Here is a 23,777-nt window from a genome sequence, read left to right as displayed (position 1 = left end):
AACATCCAGCCTCTCTGGGCCATGTCTGCGTCTCCTTTGCCTGTTTCACATGTACAAACACACCATGGTCATGCCTGCCACAGAGCCGGAGAACTAAGTCAGGCATAGAGGAGTCATGCGTGAGGGATTAGTTCAGGGATGAGGGGATGATTTATGCCCCCCCAAAAAGGCAGATTTCTCTCACAAATGATAGTTCCATCTACGCTGTAGCGAGGGAATGCAGTTACAACACAGATCAGCCACTGACAGGATTAAAACACAGTTCATCCGTGTTACCAAAGCAGTGCGCCTGCCATGCAAAAGTCCATGGCTGTAGTACGATTCGGGGAGACAGATGAAATGTGACTTGACCCAGGTGGCACTGCAAGACAGAACTGTGTTTGAACTCAGTTGTAGCCAGGTCCTCCCCAGCACTGTAAAATGCAAGCATTGCTCGGGGGAGGCAGATAAAGTAATGAATGGTTCTAGCAATAACGGCAGGATTTCAGTAGTAACAGGAAAACATGGTTTGTGCAATTGGCTGCATACTGTGGGTGCTTCTTATGCACAAACGTAGTAACTCGGTGACTGGCAAAACCTGGGTGTTTCTAGAGACAGTTCCGGGGCACAAGCTCCGATCTGGGTAGGTGGTGCTGGGACTTTTCTAATGATTGTTAGTGCTTTGTCAGGCCTCAGATGTGAAGTATCATTCTTACTAGATCCGTTTCCTACCATCTTGAATAGTGAAAAACTCACAAGGAATTTGTGTGAGATTTTAGCCACATCTAAACAAGGCAACAGGCCCCTTCCAGCTCTTGATCTGACCTAGAACCAAACCCGTAAGGATGGACCCAAGGATTTGATTCCTTAGCGTCGTGTTTCCCCTCCCTCCTGCCCCAATCCCAGACATTCAAAGGGGTCTAGATTCAGCATTCTGGACTGGGCCTTTCTCTCTTTGTTATTGATCTCCTAACGAATTATGATCGCATTCCCTGCCCTCAGACTCATTGCAATGAATCCGACCCATTGTCTCTGGGCCCCTTGGTGGATCCAGTGATTCTGGTACCTCCGGCCTGGGTGCTGACAGGCTTTTAACATGAGGAGATTCAACTTCAGAGTGCTGGTTGTATTCTCCATGGAAAGCCCGAACCAGAATTTGCATCACAGTCCAGTGGTTTGGCCCAAGACATGGAGGACAAGCAATTGCTTCACCTTCCCTAAATGGCTGTCTTGGGTCATCCTGAGGCTGGTCATTCTGGAATGAAATTCCCAGAGGCCAGATAATGGGGATGTCCTTGGGCTGGGGAGAGAGAGCACCAAGGAGCCTTTTCCCCCATGGAGCAGCCACAGTCCTGCGCCCTGAGCACAAAGTCTAGGGCAGCGTTAGCACCACTAGCCACTGCAAGGGGAGGGGGGCAGGGTTACAATTCTGCCCGCTCCATACTAGCTGGGCTAGAGGGGCAGGCAAGAGCTCTGCCTGCAGAGGGCGGATGCCCCTGGGGACTGGTGCCATGACAGTCCTCCTCCCCCCCCCCCCCGCCCCAAATGCCAGGAGACAGCCCTGAAATGACTGATTAGGAAAGAGAGGCCAAAACTGGGATGGCAGCGAGGTCGGCCTAATGCAGAAATAAGGTTGGCCTCAGACCGCGTGGGTTTCTAATCCTTAGGCCCTGCGCCTGCTTTCCCCCATCTGCAGCGGTGACAGTCCTGCCTATGCGGCCAGGAAGGCAAAGCGTTCGCCACGTCTCAGGGAAATGAGAAAACCAAATGAAGTCAAGTTTGCTACCAGCAAAGGGGAAGTGTGACTTGGCATCACGAGCGCTGTGTTTAACATGCCAGCGAAGGGTTTAGAATTGAAGTGCTTGCACACAATTTAAAAATAGACAGTTTATTAATCTAAACGGCAAGTGTATGTAGAAGAGGCCTCGAGATTGACATCTTTGGGATTAGTTTAGCCCTGCGTTTTTCCAGAGGTCATCGCCATGGTGCTCAGGAAGGCTGTGGAATAAATGGGGCCAGCGTGCTTCCCGGGACCGCACGCTAAAAACTAATACATAACGTTTAATTTACTGTCTCCAGAGCTAGCCCGACCATTTTTCACATAATCATATTGGATTAGAGCTACCAGCGGCTGTGGGCGGAGTGGGGGGTGGAAGGGATTGGTCTGCTGGGACGAGGGAGGCAGGGGGGTATTTTTCTCGCCTGGAGGATGACGAGTTTAACCCCCACAGCACCGGGATGGTCAGCTTATTTCAGGAGGGACAGGGTGTTCCACTGCAACAGGAGGCTGTCTTGCTTCCGAATCGCTGAGCTGACCCAGACTCGGAGCTCTCAGAGACCGAGAGCCGAGACCCCAGCCCTTCATTTTAAAGCACCATTTGCAGTCTCAGGACTTTTAAATTCCTCCTTGTCCCCTTTTTTGGGGGGGTGGGGTTCCTTTTTTTTCTAACAGGAACTCAGTGTTTTTCAACAGAATTCCTCCTGCAGCTCCTGAGAAATATTAAAGAGCTTCTGCAGAAATAATTAACCTCGGCACTAAGAAGGAGAAAAGGAAACCCAGCCTTATACAGCAATGTTGGCAGCCCAGGACAAGGCAATGTATTGTGGCAAATACAGCCAGAGACAGGAGCCTAGAGACCCTCCATATGCCAAGCCTGCCCCACTTTCTCCAGTCACAAGATCACCTGAAATGAACAAACATCCCTCATCCAGGGCAGCCATATCCACGCAGACTCCCAATCAAATCAAGGTTACAATCAGGGCTTTCCATTAAACTCTGCTTGGGTCAGGGTGATTCCCTGCTCCCTGATGAACAAGGGGTTAACTCCACCTCAGTTTCCCTCTCCCCTGGCAAGGTGCTCAGGGAAGGGCTATATGAAAATCCCATAGGTTGACCACTTAGGGTGTGTCTACACTACACACTACACCCGGGCTCTGACTCAGGTTTGAGCCAAGCCCCCCTTCCATCCACACCCAAATCAGTCTGACTCGGGTCAGCAAGCACCCCGGACCCACGTCCTAAAAGACCCTTCTAAGGGAGTGGGTTAGAGCCCAGTCCAAGCCCTGTCATTTTTCAGTGTGGACACAGCTCAAGTCAGAAGTTCTGCATCATGCAGTGTGGACACATTAGCATGGCTGTGAGAACTGGGTCCAGCAATTATAAACCCAATTGATAATGCAGTGTGGACGCTCAGATATGGGCTTGGAAACACTGAGTCCACAAGTCCAGGTCCCCCAGACCCAGGCTTACAATGCAGTGTAAACATGCCCCAATTGAGATCAGGGTCCCATGGGGCCCTTGAGGATCACATCTTGCCAACTGGCCATCTTTTTTCTGCTGAGTCATTTTACATGCTGTTTCCAGCTGCTCATACCTTTCCGAAAAAAGTCACATTTTGGATTCAATTGTTTCCATGTTTAATGTCAGCCCAAAGGCAAATGTTTTGGAAAGTTCTCCTCCCTCTACTGTCTTTTAACAGTACTGTCCCCACATTTGGCCTGGACATTTCAGATGATATTCTTCTATCCCGTTGCGGACTTACCGGCCTCTGAGCAATCATTTGTTATTGTTGCATCCTACCGGATGTTCCTCAGAAACAAACACTTGGCGAGCTGGATTTTCAGTGGATATTTTTTAAGATTGCTTGCTTTACTATGTCTCTTACGCAGAAGTTCGGGCTGGGTCTACACTAGAAATGCTACAGCGGAACAACTGCCGCTGCACTTCTGCAAGTCTGTAGTGGAGACACTGACTACAGCGACAGAAGGGGTTCTCCCATAACTGCAGTAAATCCACCTCTGCGAGAGGCAGTAGCTATGTTGACGGAAGAATTCTTCCATCAACCTAGAACTGTCTACGCTGGGGCTTACGTCAGCTTATCTATGTCTCTCAGAGGGATGAATTTTTCACACCCCTGAGCGACGTAGTTGGGTCAACGTAACTTTCTAGTGTAGACCAACCCTTAGCTAATTTGTATTTTTCATAGACTTTTTCCTCAAACTCTCCTACTACTAAAGTTAAATTATTACTGGATGTATGTCCTTTAAGTATTGTCACACTAGTCCTGTGATGTCCCATAAGCGTTGGGTGCACTGAATTTATACTTCCCCGCTGTTGATTTGAAGGTTATCGATATATTTCTTAAGTCACAATAAAAATAATTTTCTGATTTTTTCCATATCCTTGTGCAAAAATTTGTGTTTTTCCAGATGCTTTGTATTAAAATGTATTCAAGGGTAATAGTAAATTACAATATAATGTGTATTAATGAAGCATCTTTGTTAGTGAGATGTCATTACCGAGACATTTAGTGTAATTTAAGTGTATGCTGGCACACAATGCTTTTTATTGTTGTTGTACATTGTTATGCTTTCATCTGTAGTATCCTGTTTGAGGATGTTTTCTGGTGTGTGTTTTGGATTTCATGCATTCTATGTGTCTATTCAGTGCTACAAAATGCTACAAACATCTTTTTTACAACCTTAGATAAACGACCTGATAATCTATTCTGATCCTAAAAGTAAAGACTTTCTCCCAGTGCACTAGGGGGCAGAGTTAAGGCTGCACTTGCTGACTTAACTCTCACATTTGACCGTGTCCATTCTGCAACCTTCACGTTACGTGAATGCATGTTGATGTGTTTTCTCTGTAAACAGGTCATCAGACAGGGAGGTTATGAGACAGGACCCCAAGCTAGGATGGTGCATCTCATTCTAGGCTATCCTTTCCCCTTTCCAGACTCCTGTCCTCTCCTCCCACACAGCGCCATGCTGTGCCTCTTGCATCTTCGCACCCTCACTAGGAGGGAGTGGGAAAGCAATGGGCACCTACCTGCCCATTGCTGCCCCTGCTGGAGAGCTCGAGCTTTACCTCTGCAGCACTGCCAGCCACATGCCCGTGCCACATGGAAGGCCCTGAACACAGTGGAATCAGCGCAGCTCCACGAAAAGGAGGGTGTGGAGAGGCCGGGCAAGGGGTCAGAGGGCCCATGTCCACAGCAGCCTCTGCAGCAGGCCCACAAAGAGGGGATCTGAGGGCAGGATGGGTGAAGGTCACAGCGTAGCAGTCTGCAATGACATTGCACCACCGTTCTCGCCCGATATGTAGGGTTTCCATGCCGGTCGTGCAGGCCCTGAGGCTGCAGTGATGGTCACAGAAGGGCTGCGAGGATGTTCTGCTCCTTGGCCCCAGGATGGGGAGAAGGATCCCAGCCCTCCCCAAGGGCAGAGCAGCTCCTATGTGAACGGGCTGTGTACAGGGCCTGGGATTCGGCTGTGGGAGCAGACCCCCTGTTGCTGCTCTCTCAGACCCAGCCCTCCCGTGATATGGCATGTGCTCTCCCACACCCAAGAGGCCAAACCAGCACGCTGTCAGCCGGTGCTAACATGCCCCCTCTGGGCCTGTTACAGTGTTTATTGGCCAGCGACAATACATTCCTGCTGGGAATGGGAAAGACCTTGACACTGCCTTTGATGTATCATTGCTCTGCCTTGCTCACAGTGTAAATTTCTCCTTTCCTCTCTTTCTCTTGCAGTCAATTTTGTTGTCAGCCTCAATCAAGCGGGAAGGAGACTCTCGGACAGCATCGCCTCACTCCTCAGATGATATCCATCACTCAGACAGATACCAGGTGAGACAGCAGCCAGGAACCAGCCAGGCAGTGCAATCCGTTGGTCTTAGCACAGGACTAGGAGCCAGGAACTCCTAAGAACTACTCCCAAGTCCCTCCATGACCTTGGCCTAGCTCCTCAACCTCCCTGCCCCTGTTTCTCTGTGTGGAAAATGGGGATATTAATACTTCCCTCTCTCACTGAGGAGCTGTGAGGCATAACACATTAAGGTACTGCCCTTTGAGATCCTAGAAAGGGTTGTAGACATGCAAATTATTACAAAAATTAGGTCATCCAAGTCATATTATTTAGTATTATTAGCAAAGAGCCAGTCCTCTGGGATGCCCCCAAAGCATGATTACGCACCATAGAACTGTCTGGGACTTCTGGCTGCATTGCATCATGGTGTGTGGGCATACAGGTCAGAATGCAACAGAACACAACCCTACAGGGTTAGTGCAATACAATGCAAGTTAAGAGACATATTGTACCTCAGTTGTGTGTTTCATTGATGTGGATTGAGGGTAATTTGTGGCCTCTATGCCTAATATATAGCCAGGCCTGAATCATGCACATAGGACTCAAATGTATAGCCATATATGCATGGTACAGTCAAGGAAAATGTTTCCTGCTGCCTCCCCAATATACAATTTCCCTGCAAAATGACACTGATCAAAGGCTCAAGAGAGGTAACATTCAGTCATGTATCAATGGTCTGTTTATGATCCAGTAACTCACACCTGGTCAGGGCTATCAAAATGGGAGCTCTACCTCATTAGGGAGCAGAGAATTCCAGCACCCTAATGAGATAAACAGCACCTGCTTCTCGCTGTGGAAGGTCCAGAGGAATCTGACTTTAACATTACCATGTTGCACGTGAAAATTCTAGCTTAGCTTATTTGTAGTGGTTTCTAAAATCGTATTTGTTATACCTTTCCTCTCCCTCTGAACTCTATGCAGTTGGGTTCATGGCTTGCAAGGATCCTGTATGTGAAGAGATACAAAAATTAGTTCCAATAACATTTTTTAAACTTTATAAATCATTTTAAAGAGATTTCTCTGTGAGATCTGGAACTTGGCACACACAGAACACAGGCCAGCATGGAGTGGTGCGAACGGCTCAGTGACACTCACCTCTGGCTTCTGAGTCGTAAGATAGTTATTTCTTGAGCATCCAGAAACATCTTCGTGCACTTCACAGACATGCAAGGACATACTCCCTGCCCGCAGGAGTAGATGGCCTTGGTTTGATATTACGCAACAAGTAAAGGTCAAGGGTGGTGGGGGCGGGCAGGGGAGAGGAAGGACAAGGGGTGGTGACAATATGATCGCGAGGTTGCTCCTGCAAATGGATCCTCATGGGCAGGTCCCCACTGAATGAAACATCATGCAGGAATCTGTCTTAGGATCAGGGCCCAAGGCATGCATACATCATGACTGTGCAAATTATTATTATTATTTATTGTTTAATATTCACTGGTAACTATTCTGCCCTTCACTTCTTGAAGGCCCATCTCAAACCCAGGCCAACATATCGTGCATCCCGCCCAATGCAGTCATGTATTCCATATCTGTTATCAAACGTGAGCCTGACTCCCCAGGTCCCTGAGTCACTTACACCAGTGCTAAGGGAGTGTCGGACAATTCCATTCTGATTTAGCAGAACTTTATCCCCCCTTTGCTGGGTGAAAGCAACAGCTCATGGAGCCGGGCAGCAGAGAAGCAGGCCCAGGTATGAACGAGAAATGTTTGACCAAAATATGCTGCCCTCTCTCCTGTCACAATACTTCTTTCTATTAAAACAAAAAGTAAACTTTCAAAAACAGCTCGGATGAAGTTTTCTCAGTGGTCCTTTTTGTGATGTACAAACCTGGGTCTGGAGGATGTGGAGTGGCCTGCGCTCTCAGCTTCTCATGAGTTTTAGGCTCTGTGAAATTTGTCAGCATAATTTTGTGTTCTCCCGTCCCTCAGTACAAGGATTCGCATTGCACCCCTCCTCCATGTGCTGAGTCTAGCTTGCCTGACACATCTGAAGTTTGTAAGTGTGTTTTATGAGGGGTTGCAGCCCCTTAATGCAAATGCATAATGGGAATTATAACTCTGCGCTGCAGGGAGAAAAGACCTCGGGGTCTGATTTTCATTTGCACTGCGGCATGCCACTCCGGTAGCATAAAGGGACCTTCCAGTGGCTGCCAGAGCGGTGTAAATCCTTTGTGTAAATGAGAATTTGGCCCCTCTGAATTGCTCAGGAGTCAAAGAATGGTGAAGCCTGATCTACTGGCCCTTGTGCAGAAGAATCTCCCAGTGACTTGAAGGGCTGCAGAACTGAGCTTTTCATGTGCAGAAGTGTGCAAGTTCCTTGGTTATTTATGATGTAATAGAGACTATACAAGGTATTAGTAAAATGTTGGAGCACAGACTTCCGCTCTATGGATTTTCAGAGGTGAATTCCTAAGGTTTGGCCTTAATAGCCCTCTGGTCCTTTTTACAAGCCAATATTTAGCGGAGATGGAGATTTGGTAATAGGAAGGTTAAAGAAATATTGGGGGGAAGGTTGAGCTGATTACTTCCCTGGAGGATCCCGTTCTTCCAGATATACTCTGAAGTAAGCAAATGCAATTCCCATGAGAGTCTGTGGATCAAGTTCAGCTGGGATACAAATGATAAGGTGCAATCCACCACAGGTGTAAGCAGATCAGAAAACAGGAGTAAGTGACAAGGTGGTGTAACTTGAACCAGTTTGGCATTCAGTGGGTGTGAAGAATGAGCATGACTTACACACTGAACAGGAGTGCAGCTGATAAAGCAACTAACATGAGAGTGATAAAGCGGTTCAAACCGTCCCCCGCCCCCCAGCTACACAGGGCCAAATTCAGCATTAGCATAAACAGGCACATCTGTTGATTTGAATGTAAGTTGCACCCTCTTTTGCCAAGAGCTGAATTTGGTCACCACTGAATGCCCTGTCTGAGCAGGTTGCCTTGCTTTCCTTCGTACATTATAGAATCATAGAATATCAGGGTTGGAAGGGACCTCAGGAGGTCATCTATTTCAACCCCCTGCTCAAAGCAGGACCAATCCCCAACTAAATCATCCCAGCCAGGCCTTTGTCAAGCCTGACCTTAAAAACCTCTAAGGAAGGAGATTCCACCACCTCCCTTGGTAACCCATTCCAGTGTTTCACCAACCTCCTAGTGAAAAAGCTTTCCCTAATATCCAACCTAAACCTCCCCCACTGCAACTTGAGACCATTACTCCTTGTTCTGTCATCAGCTACCACTGAGAACAATCTAGATCCATCCTCTTTGGAACCCCCTTTCAGGTAGTTGAAAGCAGCTATCAAATCCCCCCTCATTCGTCTCTTCCGCAGACTAAACAATCCCAGTTCCCTCAGCCTCTCCTCATAAGTCATGTGTTCCAGTCCCCTAATCATTTTTGTTGCCCTCCGCTGGACTCTTTCCAATTTTTCCACATCCTTCTTGTAGTGTGGGGCCCAAAACTGGACACAGTACTCCAGATGAGGCCTCACCAATGTTGAATAGAGGGGAACGATCACGTCCCTCGATCTGCTGACAATGCCCCTACTTATACATCCCAAAATGCCATTGGCCTTCTTGGCAACAAGGGCACACTGTTGACTCCTCTCCAGCTTCTCGTCCACTGTAACCCCCAGGTCCTTTTCTGCAGAACTGCTGCCGAGCCATTCGGTCCCTAGTCTGTAGCGGTGCATGGGGTTCTTCCGTCCTAAGTGCAGGACTCTGCACTTGTCCTTGTTGAACCTCATCAGATTACTTTTGGCCCAATCCTCTAATTTGTCTAGGTCCCTCTGTATCCTATTCCTACCCTCCAGCGTATCTACCTCTCCTCCCAGTTTAGTGTCACCTGCAAACTTGCTGAGGGTGCAATCCACACCATCCTCCAGATCATTTATGAAGATATTGAACATCCATTTGCCAAGCAATTAATACCCAGTGTGTAACTTGCATCATCTTTGTGACACCACTGAATTGGGGCCCTGGTGTCTTTTGAGACCTTCCGTTGTGCTCCTTGATACAACCATAGCCTCAGCCTACAGCCACTGAGCTGCTGGCCTTTGGCAGGTAGAACATGTCAGGATCCTACCTGGTGTACAGATGAGAAGCCTACCTTAGGAGTAACCATAAGTATCCTTTCATTCTGATTGGAGAGAGACTTCCTATAGACTAGAGATGGGCCACTGAGGCAGTGGTTGGATCCAGAGCTGGTTTAGGAAGGCTGGGTTCGAAGGTTCAGGTTCATGGTACTGAAAACTCATAGGGTTTTGGCTCCAAATGGTGGAAATCTCATGAGATCTTTTAGACTCTAAGCCAGGGTAGGCAAACTTTTTGGCCTGAGGGCCGCATCTGGGTATGGAAATTGTATGGCGGGCCATGAAGGCTCACGAAATTGGTGGTTGGGGTGCAGGAGGGCATGAGGGCTCCGGCTGGGGGTGCAGGCTCTGGGGTGGGGTTGGGGATGAGGAATTGGGGTTGCAGGAGGGTGCTCCGGGCTGGGACCGAGGGGTTCAGAGGGCGGGAGGGGGATCAGGGCTGGGGCAGGGGGTTGGGGCATGGGAGGGCACCAGGGGGGCAGGCTCCAGGTGGCACTTACCTCAAGCAGCTCCCAGAAACAGCAGCATGTCCCCCTTCCGGCTCCTAGGCGGAGGTGTGGCCAGGCAGCTCTGCACGCTGCCCTGTGCGCTTGCACTGCCCCTGCAGCTCCCATTGGCTGTGGTTCCCAGCCAATGGGAGCTGCGGGGACAGCACTTGGGGTGGGGGCAGCATGTGGAGCCCCCTGGCTGCCCCTACACATAGGAGCCGGAGTGGGGATATGCCGCTGCTTCCGGGAGCCATGCGGAGTGGGGCAAGACCTCGACCCTGCTCCCCGGCAGGAGCTCGAGGGCCAGATTAAAATGTCTGGAAGGCTGAATGTGGCCGTAATTTGCCCACCTCTTCTCTAAGCTCGTTGGGGCAGGAGCCATCTCCTCTTGTGTTTTATACAGTGCTGAGCACATCAGCGCTCAGCAAATGATCCTAATCATCAGATGGTTGCGCACAATTTCTGCCATGCAAATCTTGTGGGATCAGCTATTCTCTTGCGAGATTTCACCAGCGTCTGACCTGGAAAATGGGCCCAGAACCAAATCCGAACCTGAATCATCCTGGAAAGCTAAGGGGTTTGGATTTAAGATTAAGGTTTGGCCCATAACTATTAAAAATATCCCTCCTCTGAGCTGATGCCTTTAGACCTGGCCCCTGCCAAAACGAACCCCCCATCCCAGCCAAACCAAGACAGGAAAATAGACTAACTCTGAATGCAGTTCACTGGAACTTGAACTAAAAGGGAACAGGTTTGAGTCAAAGAAAGTTGTTGATTCCAGGATCACATATCTGAGACTTTACCTTGGGAAGATTATGCATGGAGAACCCAAGGATAAACAGCCCTCAGGAAATTCACTCTCAGCTCCTCTCACACATGCACTCCCAGGCACACCACCCTGCCTGTCACGCACCCTCCTCTGTTGAATGGGGCCACTTTACACCACTGCAACTTTCTCGCTCGGGGTGTGAAAAAACACCCCCCAAGCGCTGCAAGTTTCAGCGCTGTACAGTGCCAGTGCAGACAGTGCCCCAGCACTGGGAGCTACTCCCCTCGTGGGGGTGGGATTTTATAGCCGCGACTACACAGCCACATTAAAGCAGTGCCGCGGCCGCGCTTTAACATTGCTAGTGAAGACGTGCCCGGGGAGAGCAGCCGCAAAGGCAGTCGTGGCTACAGAGTGGCTCCAAGGTCTGATGATCGGATTTGGCCCCAAACACTGCCCAGCACAGAACCCCCCCTGTGACAAGCCCATTCATCAGAGCTTGGTGCAGGACCTTTGGCTTGACCATGATGTTGCAAACTGGTATAGCACAGTGACGTGAGGTCTTTCTCGATAGAAAGCTTCTGTGAACAAGTGGCTCTCTGGGTGTTTTCTGGAGGAGGGGAGGGTGCTTGGCAAACACGAACCAGGAGGCTTTTCCAAGCACAGCAGGGTAGGGAGAAGGTGTGAAAGATGGTGCAAAGCTGGGAGTGAATGAAGAAGATAAAGGGAGTGGTCAGATGAGAAGCGTGGGCAGATGAAGGAAGAAGCTTCTTGCTGCTGCCCCTGAGAGGGAAGGTTCATGCATGACTTGAGATGATGATCGCAGCTCCAAATCTCTTCCCAGCTGTCTCATTTCTTCCATTGTCACAGGCATTTCAGCCCTGTTCATTTGCTTTGGGCCCAATCCAGTTCTCTTTTTGCACTCAAATCCCCCTACCACTGAATTCAGTGGGAGTTTTGCCTGCATAGCGAGTAGGGATCAGGCCTTGTCAGTTTCCTTGCTAGTATCTATCTACCAGCATTGCCAAGGGAGAATAACAAAAAGAAAAAAAAACTCTAGAGTGAAACACTCCTCCTGCCTTAAGGATAACATTTCAGGCGCCTTCTCTGCAGGGAGAGAACACCCTAAATGGGTTAGGTAAGCCAGTGTGGAACATTTGTGGCTGAATAATACGTGAAGTAAGTAAAAATGAGTGGCTGAAATCCTTGTCCAGCAAAGCCTCACCTCTCTCTGCTATTTGAACCGCAAGAGTGAGCCTCTACCCAGGAACAGGCTGTAGCTTAATTCAATAAAGATGTAGAAACAAGAATCAGCAACTCTGATTTGGTAACTGAGTGTGCTGTAAAAACATGACCACTGCATTTCAAATCCCAGAGAAAAACTGCAGAATGCTTTAGGGGTTAGCACCATGCAAGATTTAAGCTAAGTTGCTAACTCTCCCTAAGCATTTATGTGGCAAAAATATATAAAAAAATTGCCTAGAAAAAGTGAAAGGCAGAAATGTAGCATAAAGTAGGCACAAAATGCCGGTTTGGTTGAAACAAACAAAAGGGCAGTTGTTTTTAGAAAAGCTAATATGACTGTTTTTGTGACGTTAAGGGGTTGGGGGTAGGAAGCAGATTTTGTTTAGGTTGAAGCCTTCCACAGCTTCATTGGTAACCCACATATTGCAGCCTTTGGCTAGTCTACGGGAGCCTCCAGGTGAAACTGACTAGAAAGAGAAAGGAAACTGAGGAGTCAATTTTGAGTGTCCAAGTTGAGTGCAATGCAAAAAAGAAAAGAAAAGAAAAGAAAGCAGAAAATGAAATCAGATGATTGCCGTTATTTGGGTTTTAGTAATCTGAGGTGTTGTTAGCAACTCAGGGAAAGAAATATTGCTTTAAAATAGGATTTTTAATCTGTGCCCCTTATGTCTAACCCTGTGCATTTCAATAGGAGGGAGTTACATGTCTGTATTTCTGCCTTGACAGATGGATGGAAATGTGCCAGTTAGTGTTTTGGTTGGCATCTCTCTCACACACAGACCAGCTTGGAGCCTGATCCTGTTCATCACTGAGGCCCAACTCCTCCAAGATATTAGGCTCCTGACGTCCATTGATTTCAATGGATGTTAGGAACCTAACTACTGTACCTTTGAGGGTCTGGGCCGCAGTGACCCCAGATCCCATTGAGATCAGTGATAGTTTGAGAATGCTTAACACCTCACATGTGATGCTCAGCACTTCACAGGTTCTGATCCTAATATACTAAACCAGGGATTTGGACAGTAAAGCCCCAAACAGAGCAAAATGGGGCGGCATCTGAGTGGGGTGCATCTGCATAAAAAAACTCTAAAAAGCCAAACTCCCTCTGCCTTCATATGACCTGCTTGGATAGTCTAACAGCCCCTTGATGTTCCAACAGCCACAACTACTAATATTGCTTTGATGGCCTCTGACAAAGAGATCAAGGAATCCTGTATTGTTATTGCAGAGCCTCGTTTCCACTTTCCTCTCCCCAGTTCCTTCGGTCCAACCTGTCTAGTTTTTATAGGCCACGGTCTTCTCTCTTCCTACTCAAGGATAACATATAAACCCTCCTGGCAGATGTGTGTTTGAATGATAGAGTGTGAATGAATTCCCTTTGGTGCCCACTAAACTCCAAGTTGTGTTAGCGGTTTCTATACACAGAAGGACAAATATTAGCTAATTGTGATGCTCTGGGTTCTGGCGTTAGTCGCTAAGAGAGATTCCACCAACGACCTGTGTGCATTAGATAATATGGATAAAGCTTCTAACAAGACACCAATAAAACACACCCGCAGGAGGCTTACTGTACTAGAATGAATCTGGCAGCTGAGGCTTTGCTTGAAGCAAGAATTACCCTTTTTCAAAAACCCAATAATATGCATTTTACAGCTGTTTTACCTACCAAACCAGTGTCTTACAATCTATGAACCATAGAGAATTTCATTCACTCTGCAGCTTGTGGTGGGTGCAGCCATACTCAAGAGACATTCTTATGTCATTTGTTGGTTGTCTCATTAATCAGAACAAAGCAGGCAAGGCGGTCATTGCTTAGGATGGTTGGTGGCTTAGAGGGTAGAAATCTGAAAGGGGTTTGAAAAAACTCCTCCCATACAAATCTAGGCTGATCCCACTTCGATGTCTGTGTTACACCTCCCCAACCCAGTTGACTTCAGTGGAATAGCATGGGCATAAATGCAAATGGAATTGGAATTCAGGGTGTGTCCACCCCTCTTACCTGTCTGTACTGGGGTTACTGGCATAAAACTGCTCTACGTACAAACATGAAAATAAACTTCAGTTGAACCCCAAATGCTTTCTTTTATTTTTTCCTCTTCCTATTTGTGAGTAATCTCACCTCAAGCAAGGGAGGAGAGATAGACAAAGGGTCAATTATTTCAGGACTGTTTAGATATTCTGCAGTGTATTGACCTGCCATCTTACCCTGTATCCCAGCTCCATCTTACTTTATAGTGTATTTAAAAATGCTACAAAATGTTGCTATTCTCCCGCCGTTACAGTGGGTGCATTGGGAACACTGTGTGGGAGATTCCATGATATTCCAGCAATTCAAAAAAAACTGGGTTTTAGGAGAACATTTGGAGGGTCTTAAAGATTTAAAAGGGGTTTTCTTGCATTGGTTAACCTGTTTTTTTCAGCATCCCTTCAGCAACGTAGGTCTTGATCCTGCAAACACTTTCACTTTACTTAACTTTAAGCACACAAGTGTTCCTACTGACTTGAACAGGAGTACTCCTGTGAGTAAAGCTAATTATGCATATAAGTGTTTTGAGGATCAGGGCCTTACACAGCAGAAGCGAGAACACCTGTTTGCATTAGTCATTTTTGCAACCACTAGTTGTGACTTCAAAGCAAGGGCACAGAATAATAACCTCTTTATTAATTGCAAACGATTTAGTTGGTAAGATCCTTTGTCACACCCTCAAATTTTTCTGGTGGAGCAGAGCCTAAGTGCCACCGACTGAAATGCGCGTTCTGTGTTCGTGTTGTGCTGGAATAGGGCTACAGCCGCGTTGCTGTAGGTGGGTTTCTGTAGCATACAAGTTCTGGGCAGTCTGACGATATTTAATAATATGCAGGCGGCGGGTCTCTGGGCTGGGCCAGCCTGTGAGATGTATCACCACTGTCAGGGTGTGCGGGGCGCCTGCCATTTTATCGTCAGCTTCACCATAACTTGGCGGTTTTCGTTACGCCCCAGCTCCCCCTCAGGTCCTTCCATGGGAACTGGAGCTTTCACTTTTAACAAGGCAAGTTGCTGGCCCTCGGGACTGAGGAAGGCTTGAAGACGTGCCCCCGGGGGAGCAAACTGTGCTCCCTTGTGTCCAGCTCTCCTGGTGGGTGCCCAGGCCCATGACCTGGGCAGGGAGGGGCACAGGACTTTGCATGGCGGGGGTGTGGGTCCGGGCCCCATGTGCTGGCTGGCTGGGGGGAGGGGAGAGGTGCTAGGGTGCAGCTGAGCCTGGCCCGGGTGGGGGGGGGTCCCCCACCGGCCGGCCTGCCGGTTGCTATGGGGACCGCCCGCTCCTTCCCCGCTGCCTCGTGAACTTTCACCCCGCTCGGCGGCGGGTCACATGACCGGGCCCAACATGGCGGCGGCCGCTGGGAGCTGATCGGAGGCGCCGGCGGGGCCGCTCTCCATCCACCGGCATCCCCGGCCGCCCGGGGGGCTCCGCTCCGGGGCCCGGATCCCCGCCCCACCACGTGCCGGCCGCTGCGCCTGCGGCTATGCAGAGCGGGAGGAGGGGGCCCTGCGGCGGGGGCCGGGAGGAGGTGGGTGCGGGGCCTGCGGGCGGGGAGGCGGGTTTGTTTACATCGGGGCTGCGGGGGCGGGGAGCGAGCGGGGTGTTTACATGGGGGGGGGAAGTGACCCAAAGAGGGCGTCTCGTTCTCCCTGTGGGTCGGGGGGTGTTGGGGTCGGGGGGGGGGCTGTCCTCGGCCTTCTCTCTCCTCCGCGGTCACTGAGGAGGGCTAAGGCTGCGGGTCGCCCCGGGGTGGGGGCACTGCCCAGCTTCCTCCCCAGCCGGGCGCTGACACTGCTCTGCTCTTGTTCCCTTTGCAGACCTTCCTGAGAGTGAGAGCGAACAGGCAGACCAGGCTGAATGGTGAGTGCAGCGGGGACGGTGCACCTGTGTCTTTCGCTGGCACAGTCAGGAAGTTTCAGCCTTTCCTTTTTTTTCCTCTCTCCCTGGGTGTTACTTTGAAGCATTACTTGGTTCCTTTCACCTTGCTGTTTAAAAGCCCTGTTTTTATCATCTCCCCCAGTCAAATTGTGCCAGCTTTACAGGCCTGTTACTTTCCTCCCACTCCTCTCCCCAAAAAACAGAGCATACAGAATAATTTCTGATTCCTTTAACCCCATTATCAAAGTTATAATGAAGAAATGCAGGTATGAACAGTAATCTAACTTTTGCTGAGCACTGAGTTGTTTTTGTATATTTTTACGTATTTGCTTGGTAAATAATTGAAAGTAGCATTTAATACCGGGGTGTATCACTTAGGCTGCACTCCTACAAGTTCTTCTATAGTCTGCATGCATGGAACATCTTCCAGGTTTAGGATCTTAGCTATGACATGTCACTTAGGTCCTAGTCCTGCATTATGATTAATGCAGATGGGCTGCTGTAGCTGTATGGACCAAGTTTCAGGGTCAAGGCCTTAACAGTAAATGTTTATACTAACAATTTTCAGTGTACTTGCGTCTATGGTGTCTATCCAGATCCTCTGATTTCCTCCCCTCAGCCCCCTAGAGATGTTGATCCACCTGTTTCATTGCACTTCTGAGTGTGTTTTGGAAAATAATAAATATTTTTATTTTGTGAAAAACATTTTACATTTAAAAATCAAATATTGCCATCATTTATTTTCTTTAAATGACAGGTTTCAGAGTAGCAGCTGTGTTAGTCTGTATTCACAAAAAGAAAAGGAGGACTTGTGGCACCTTAGAGACTAACCAATTTATTTGAGCATAAGCTTTCGTGAGCTACAGCTCACTTCATCGGATTTCCATCTCAGTGCATGAAAATAAGTCAGTAGAACATTCTTTGTTTTGTTTAATTCAACTAAAGCCAATTCAGTACAACCTCACGGTGAAACCTTGAATTCACTAAGGTCAGAAAATTCAAAAGTTACTATTCACATAGCAATAGTAATATTTGAATGTGTAATTTTATATTGATGTTTACTATTAAACTTGCTTAAATATAGATGATGTAGCCAATTTACAGTTCCTGGGAGATTTTTAACTTGGAATTTCTTGACTTTTGATGGTTCAAAAATACACCCACAAAGCTGCATTGATGTAGTTTTTACATTGAATTACCTTGTGCTGCTTCTAAGCAAATAGAGGATTTCAACAAAATAACAGAAGATCCTAACTGAAACTCTATTTTGGTACTAGTATATACGTATAATCTGTAATATTGGACCTTAGCATTGCGCTAAAGAAACAAAAAGCGTGTTAAGCAAAATCTTTAAACTTTATTTCGAAACCCAGAGTCATTTTTTTGTTTTAAGAATCCTGTGCACTTGCTCTCATTGTCAACTGAATCCAGGGCAAGCATGAACATTTTCAAATTTTTTCAACACAAAAAATAAATCCGATAAGTGTTCAGTGATGGAAAATGCCTCTTTCCCATGCATGGGAGTCTCAGATGGAATTCCATCAACCGTTCTTGCCACACAAATCACCTTTGGACTGAGAATAAGCATTGGAAGTTTTTGCTAAGAGATATATTTTAGCACCCCTAAATTTTGCATCTTATAAGTACTCAAAATTTTTGAGCCAAGCTGTATGGTTATGATGACATCTCTAGCACAAGACTACTGACGAAACGAGAATTATGCTGTTGTCTTCAGTAGAGCCAGGGTTTTGCCCCAAGGTAGGGCTGCAGTATAGTCTAAGTATAGGATAAGGAGCCGGGAGCTCTTAAATTGTAGTGCGCTCTGCTACTGGCTGGTTTATATGAACTTGGGCTGATCATTTAAAATGGGGTGGTTAGACTTGTAGATTTTTTGTCACTTTTTCTCTGAATCTCCTTTATTACTGCTCTATCCTTTTTGGGGCATCGTGACAAGAATTGAACACAGTATTCCATGTGAGGGTGTCTCGTTGATTTATATAATGGTATTATAATTTTGGTCATTCTTTATACATCCTAATATTGTTTGCTTTAACCATTGCTGGGGATTGAGCAAAGGTTACAGTGATGCCCAGGTCCTTTTCCCAAGTAGTTGGTTAGCTTAGAACCCAGCTGTGTACATGAGTAGTTCATTTTATTCCTTCCACTGTGCATTACCTTGCATTTGTCAACACTGAATGTCACCTGCTATCATATTTCCCTCTAGAGTTGCTCAGTCTTCTCTTGTATTAACAAATGTTTTTGTGATATTTTACCAGCTTACAATTCATTCCCTTTTCCAGATAATTGATAAATACATATCTAAACACTAGTCCTAATAGAGAACTTTTAAACATGTTGAATGTTTACCATTTATTAATCTGTTTTCCATCTCCTGGCCAATTTCTAATCCATAAGAGAACTTGACTTCTCACCATACGACAATTTAGCATCCAAACTCCAAGTTAGTTTCCTTATTAGCTTCTTATGTGGGACTTGGTCAGAAGCTTTTTGAAAATCCAAATATATTGTCATCTGGTTTTCCTTTCTCCATCATTTTGCTGACACTTCAAAGAATTCTAATAGATTAGAAGGTCCGATGTTTCCTGTGCAGAAACCGTACTAATGTGTCCCTATTGTACTGTATTCATCTAGATGTTTTTAAATTATTTTTAATTGTTATTGCAACCAGTTTGTACCTTGGTGCTGAGGTAAGGCTCACTGATCTAATTCCAGGATCATCTATAGTGACTTTCTCTTACAGAGAGGGATAAAAGATTTGCTGTCCTCCAGCACAGTAGCTGATTTTAATGAGCGTTTATTTCTGTTAACGGCTCAGACATCTTATTCCTACATCCCTTCAGAACTCTTAGATACATATCCGGTTCTGGTGACATTGCTCTTTAATCAGTCTGTTATCAATATCAGCTATCAAAGAAGAGTAACAGGAGAGAAATATGGCTTCTAAGGGTAAATCTAGACTGCAGCTATAGACCTGGTAGCAACATAGTTGATCCCTGATGAAATTATGATAGAGTTTACAGTTAGAGTAGATTGGGGCCTAACCTAAAACTCCTGATAGTCCAGAAGTTTAGTTCTATAGGTCAAACCCTTTGAATTGCAAGCAGGATGGAAGCTGATGCAGGTTCTGGAACCCAAGTTTAATATGCTTCATGTGGGAGACACCAAGTGGAAATCTACATTCTGTACTAAAGTTTCCGATTGATTTTTGAGCACCAGTCCCTCATCTTCCACCTGTGCTAAACTCATGTTGTGTTGTTCGGGAGGGTCTCGTGCACACTTTTTGTAGATGGTATTATGTGTCCTTCAGAATGTATACAAGATCCCAAACAGTTTAAATTCTGACTATGTGGAGAACTCTCCATTCTCTTGCTCTCTCCTGTTCCTGAGCTGGCTTTACTGCTACCACTGCTGTCCATGTTCTCCTGGATCAAGCATTCTTCCCGATGGCTGCTCTGGGCCCCAGAAGGTTTTGTGTGAGTCTCACCAAAGTGTTTCCAGCCCCGTTGCCAGCTAATACACCAAAATATTTTAAATGTGTTTTTGTTTTTTTTACTGCTATTGAACATGAAGGTAGGACAAGAAATAATGGGTTTAATCTGCAATAAAGAAGATTAAGATTCGATATTAGGGACACTTTCCTAATTATAAGGATAGATATAGGCTTCCAAAGGAGGTTATGGAATCCCTATCATTTGAGGTGTTTAAGGTTGGACAAACACCTGTCAGGACTGGTCTAGGTTTACTTGGTCTTGCCTCCGTTCAGGGTGCTGGGCTAGATGACCTCTTGGGGTCCTTTCCAGCCCTATTATTCTAGGATCTTTGTAAAAACCTCAGGAGAGCTGTAAAAGATGGATAGGCTTATATTTGTGTCTCATTTACAGCTCCCTCTCCAGGTAAGTCTGAGAGTCTGGCTGAGTCCTATGCTGACACTGACCCAAAACCTGTTATTGACTCTGTGCTGATGGATGCATGTTGAAGCCAGTTGGGCTTTGTGTGCATGGTCTTCTGCGCCTGCATGGAGGGCCACTGAACAGTGTTGCAGGACTGAAGCTGCCGTTAGCAGTTCTTGCTTCCATAGTCAGGGCAAAAAATGACAGCTCAGTGAAACTAAGGGAGAGAATATAGGATTTCTTTTAAATGACAATATCTGTACTTAGTTTGGGCTGTAGTAGTGTGTCCTAAGTAGCTGCTGCTTATTAGGTCTGCACTCAGTGAACCACCAGACCACCCAAAGTACCATTGATCTTTTTTGGCACTTTATATTTTAGTGTTTTACGTAGTGCTCATCACTTTGGCTTCTCAGATAAGCTAGAACTTCCCCTGGTGGTTGATAAATTCTGTACTCAATTGCTTGACTGCACTTTGATTTGTTATGGAATATATACAAGAAACCAAATAACTAGTATCCTCCGGTTTATTGCTAAAAGTCAATAATCGTATAGTACAGGAAGAAAGGTTCAATACAATACCAGCTTCTCAGAAGCTATCTCATGCAGCATTGTTAAATTCACCTTATACAGGTATGCTCCCAAAGTTACACGTTTCAGCTGGTAATATTTATAGGATAATTCTACAAGTTACAAAACGCTTTACACATCGCTAAAATCCAACCCACCAGTTCATCTGTGTTACTTAACTTGTTGTTCTGTACCTTCCTTATCTTTATTTTGGATACTAGCATTCCAGGTGCTGGTCTGTGAAAGCCCCTCCCCAGCTTGTATTGGTGCAGAAGGTTAATGTATTTTGCCTTGGACAACTTTTCTAATGCCAAAGCTGACATCAGCTTTGTAAAGTGTTATGGGATACTTAGCAGAAGTGAACAGGATATAGAAAGACATAGGCCAGTTCAGGCCATGTACCTGGTAGAAATACATATACGATATAATGTTATATTGATATTGTGTGTAATAAGTATATATTGATGATGTAATATAATATATACACACACACGGCCCTGGTTACAGGATGTTCTCTGATACTGAGGATCTTACAAAGGTAGCAGTGAAAATTAAAACCAGGTCATTCGCTTCACCCTCCAGCTGAGATGCTTTGTGGGAGATGTGATCAGAAGTGACTAGGAATGTTTAGGCCAGGAAAGGAGCAGCCACTGATCTGGGAGACCCTGTTACAGAAAGATGGAAATTCACCTGCCCAGCCTCCCTCGCTATCATTGATCGCCAAGGTGAAAGCAGGTTTGAAGGAGGTGCTGGGGGGCATGCTCCAGTAGCGTGAAGTGAGTGGGGGTCTGATGTACGCGTGGGAGGGGCATGAACTGAGCAATGATAGCAACAGTAGTTTGGAATCCAGCACTCTGCCAGAGGCCTTTGTCTGTGCCCAGAGCTGATATTAGCAAGCAGTGGTCTTTGGTTCCCCTTTCCACACTGGCAGCAGCATCTCCGCTGGTCCAGTCCAGAGCGACCGGGAGCAGAAGAGAAAAGCAACTTCACCTGCTTGTGTTGCCTCTGCGGGCTGATCCAAAGGCCTGACCTCGCCCCCTCTCTAGCAGGGGCTGAGGCTTCAGTTCCTTCGCTATTCCACTTGCTTGCCCATGTGCTGTGGCCTGCTAAAGCTCCATCACTTCTGGGACCTACATGGCAGGAATTGTCTTCTTGGGACAGGCTCCCAGCCCAGCAGCTGGGCAATCCTAGCCCACCGGAGAACGAATGGCAGATGGGCCATTGTCTCTGCTCCTGGATGTGTCCGCTGGCTCCCTTGCGAGCGTGGCGGTACTGAGGTGCCGCTTACGCCCGCCGTGAAAGGGCGAGCCGAGCGGGTCTTTAGCGCCGGACAGGCGAGAGCACATGCAGCAACAGTGCGAGTGGTCTAGTCTGGGGTAACGCCGATCAAGCACATCCGTTAAAAGTGAGGCCACAATGGTGCTGACAAGCCCTCTGACGGCCTAATAATAATGATTAATACTAATAAAAATTTGTGAACTCCTCACTTCTTGGCAGAAGTCTTGAATAATAACCGGAGAGGCTTTGTTCAATGAGAGATTGAAATGAGGCCACTTCTTGTCTAGAACACACCTTCTCAATAGCACTCAGGCGCTCTCGAGTTAAATCCTCCATTCTCCTCTTGCTTACCGCAGGATTTTGGTGCTTTTATCTTACTGGCTTAGGGACAGGAAAAAACCCTGGCCCCCCCTCTTTGCTCTTGTGACAGGAGCACAGGGGAGAGGGATTAGTGAGCTAATTAGAAATGATTGCATCTATCAGCACTAATTAACAATACTGTGGTCTCACTTGCGTGTTCTTTTGAGCCGTTCCCCTTCGGGACAGCTCCACAATCACCCCCTGCCTTTGGGGCCGCTCTGTCCCTTCTGCGCTGATTGGAAGTGATAGCTGAGCTCCGTGGCGTGTATAGGAAATGCTGCCTGGTATGTGCTTTCTAGGATGCAGCATTCCCTTTTGCTCTCAGCCCTCACCAGGGGCACCGTTCGCTTCCAGAAGCACCACGCTGCTGCTAATGACCACAGAACGGAAATGGCAGAGGAATTTGGTTTCAACACCTCTTTCCTCCAGTGGCTGTTTCACTCATGGCACTATAATGTAAAGGAAAAGAGCGCGTGTCTCTGCTAGGGAGTGAGGCAGACTGGGGCGGGTGCAGTCTGTTGGGAGCTGGGAGAGACCTAGGTTCGGTTCCCAGTCTTGTTACTGACTCCACCTGCCCCAAGTCACTCTCTCATGACTGCTTGACAAGGCTGGGTTAATTTAACAGCCCAGACATGCAAACTGCCTGCCTGCCTGCCTGTTAGTGCCCCGGTTGGATTGTGGTGGCAATGAAAAAAAGAGTGATATTTAATAACTTTTAACTTGTCCAGCAAACAGATTTGTTTCCCTCGGGTGATTGGGCCACGGGAAACTTGCAAGGCTGCTTTTAACTCTTCCCTGCCTCAGTTTCCCTACCGTTTTTTAAAAAGTGAAGGTGGATGGGACAGAGGAATGACACCAGTATGTACGCAGTGCTTTGTGATTTGGGGATCTCATTTGGAGTGAATTTCTTTATATGTGACTGCTGATTATCTTTTCCCTTAACTAATCTGCATGTGTAGTCACATCTTCTGACTATGCTAAGTTCATGCTATTTCTTTCTATCCCTGTTAACTGTTTTGCCTCTGCAGAGCTATGGGAGAGGGAGCTGGATTCTAATCTGCGTGGAATATCGTCCCAAAAAACCTAACCAGGGTTGCAAAAATCTCTCTTACGGGTGATGAAGTGTGAGCTAGAGCATGCCCCGCTTGACTCTCAGACCCCAGGTGGAGTTTGCAAAGCAGGCAGTTAGAAAAAACACTGATTTATTTAGGGATGGAGCAGAGTTGATCTGGACTTATTGAGATCATAAATAAGGCTCTGTGGTGCCTTATTAGAGTCACTTCTCTGGGCAAAGCTGACTTTAAAATACTAGTTTCTCTTGAGAGGAAGGAGGTGATAACCACTGAGTGAAACATCTGGTTTAGGGCAGACAAAACAGACGCTGAAACTCAAGGAGTTTTCCCCCCCCCCCCCCCCGCCCACCCCAGAAACGTTGAAGCCTCTGAAGCTTATATTGGGAGGCAGGCATGTTGTTAGCCTGTCAATACCCCTTAGCCAACATGAGATACACCCCACTGTAGCAGATGGAAAGGATTCTGGAGC

General features: G+C 47.0%; 1 protein-coding gene across 5 annotated transcripts in view; it reads left to right on the top strand.

Moving 5' to 3' along the window:
* The window catches only part of RNF220 (ring finger protein 220), a 329,460-nt gene that overhangs the window by 241,214 nt on the left and 64,469 nt on the right, over positions 1-23,777 (top strand). For 4 of the 5 annotated variants that reach the window (XM_074961894.1, XM_074961895.1, XM_074961896.1 and 1 more), the window contains 2 exons: positions 5,514-5,609; positions 16,059-16,101. In XM_074961894.1, the coding sequence (XP_074817995.1) occupies positions 5,514-5,609; positions 16,059-16,101 (139 nt within the window). Of the gene's footprint in view, positions 1-5,513; positions 5,610-15,579; positions 15,770-16,058; positions 16,102-23,777 lie in introns of those variants that run through there. The other variant, XM_074961898.1, reaches the window with a different exon arrangement.

Source organism: Natator depressus, chromosome 8, assembly GCF_965152275.1.
Source record: "Natator depressus isolate rNatDep1 chromosome 8, rNatDep2.hap1, whole genome shotgun sequence".
NCBI classification, from domain to species: Eukaryota; Metazoa; Chordata; order Testudines; family Cheloniidae; genus Natator; species Natator depressus.
Note: the sequence above shows the minus strand (reverse complement) of the source record. Positions and strands in the feature narration are given on the sequence as shown.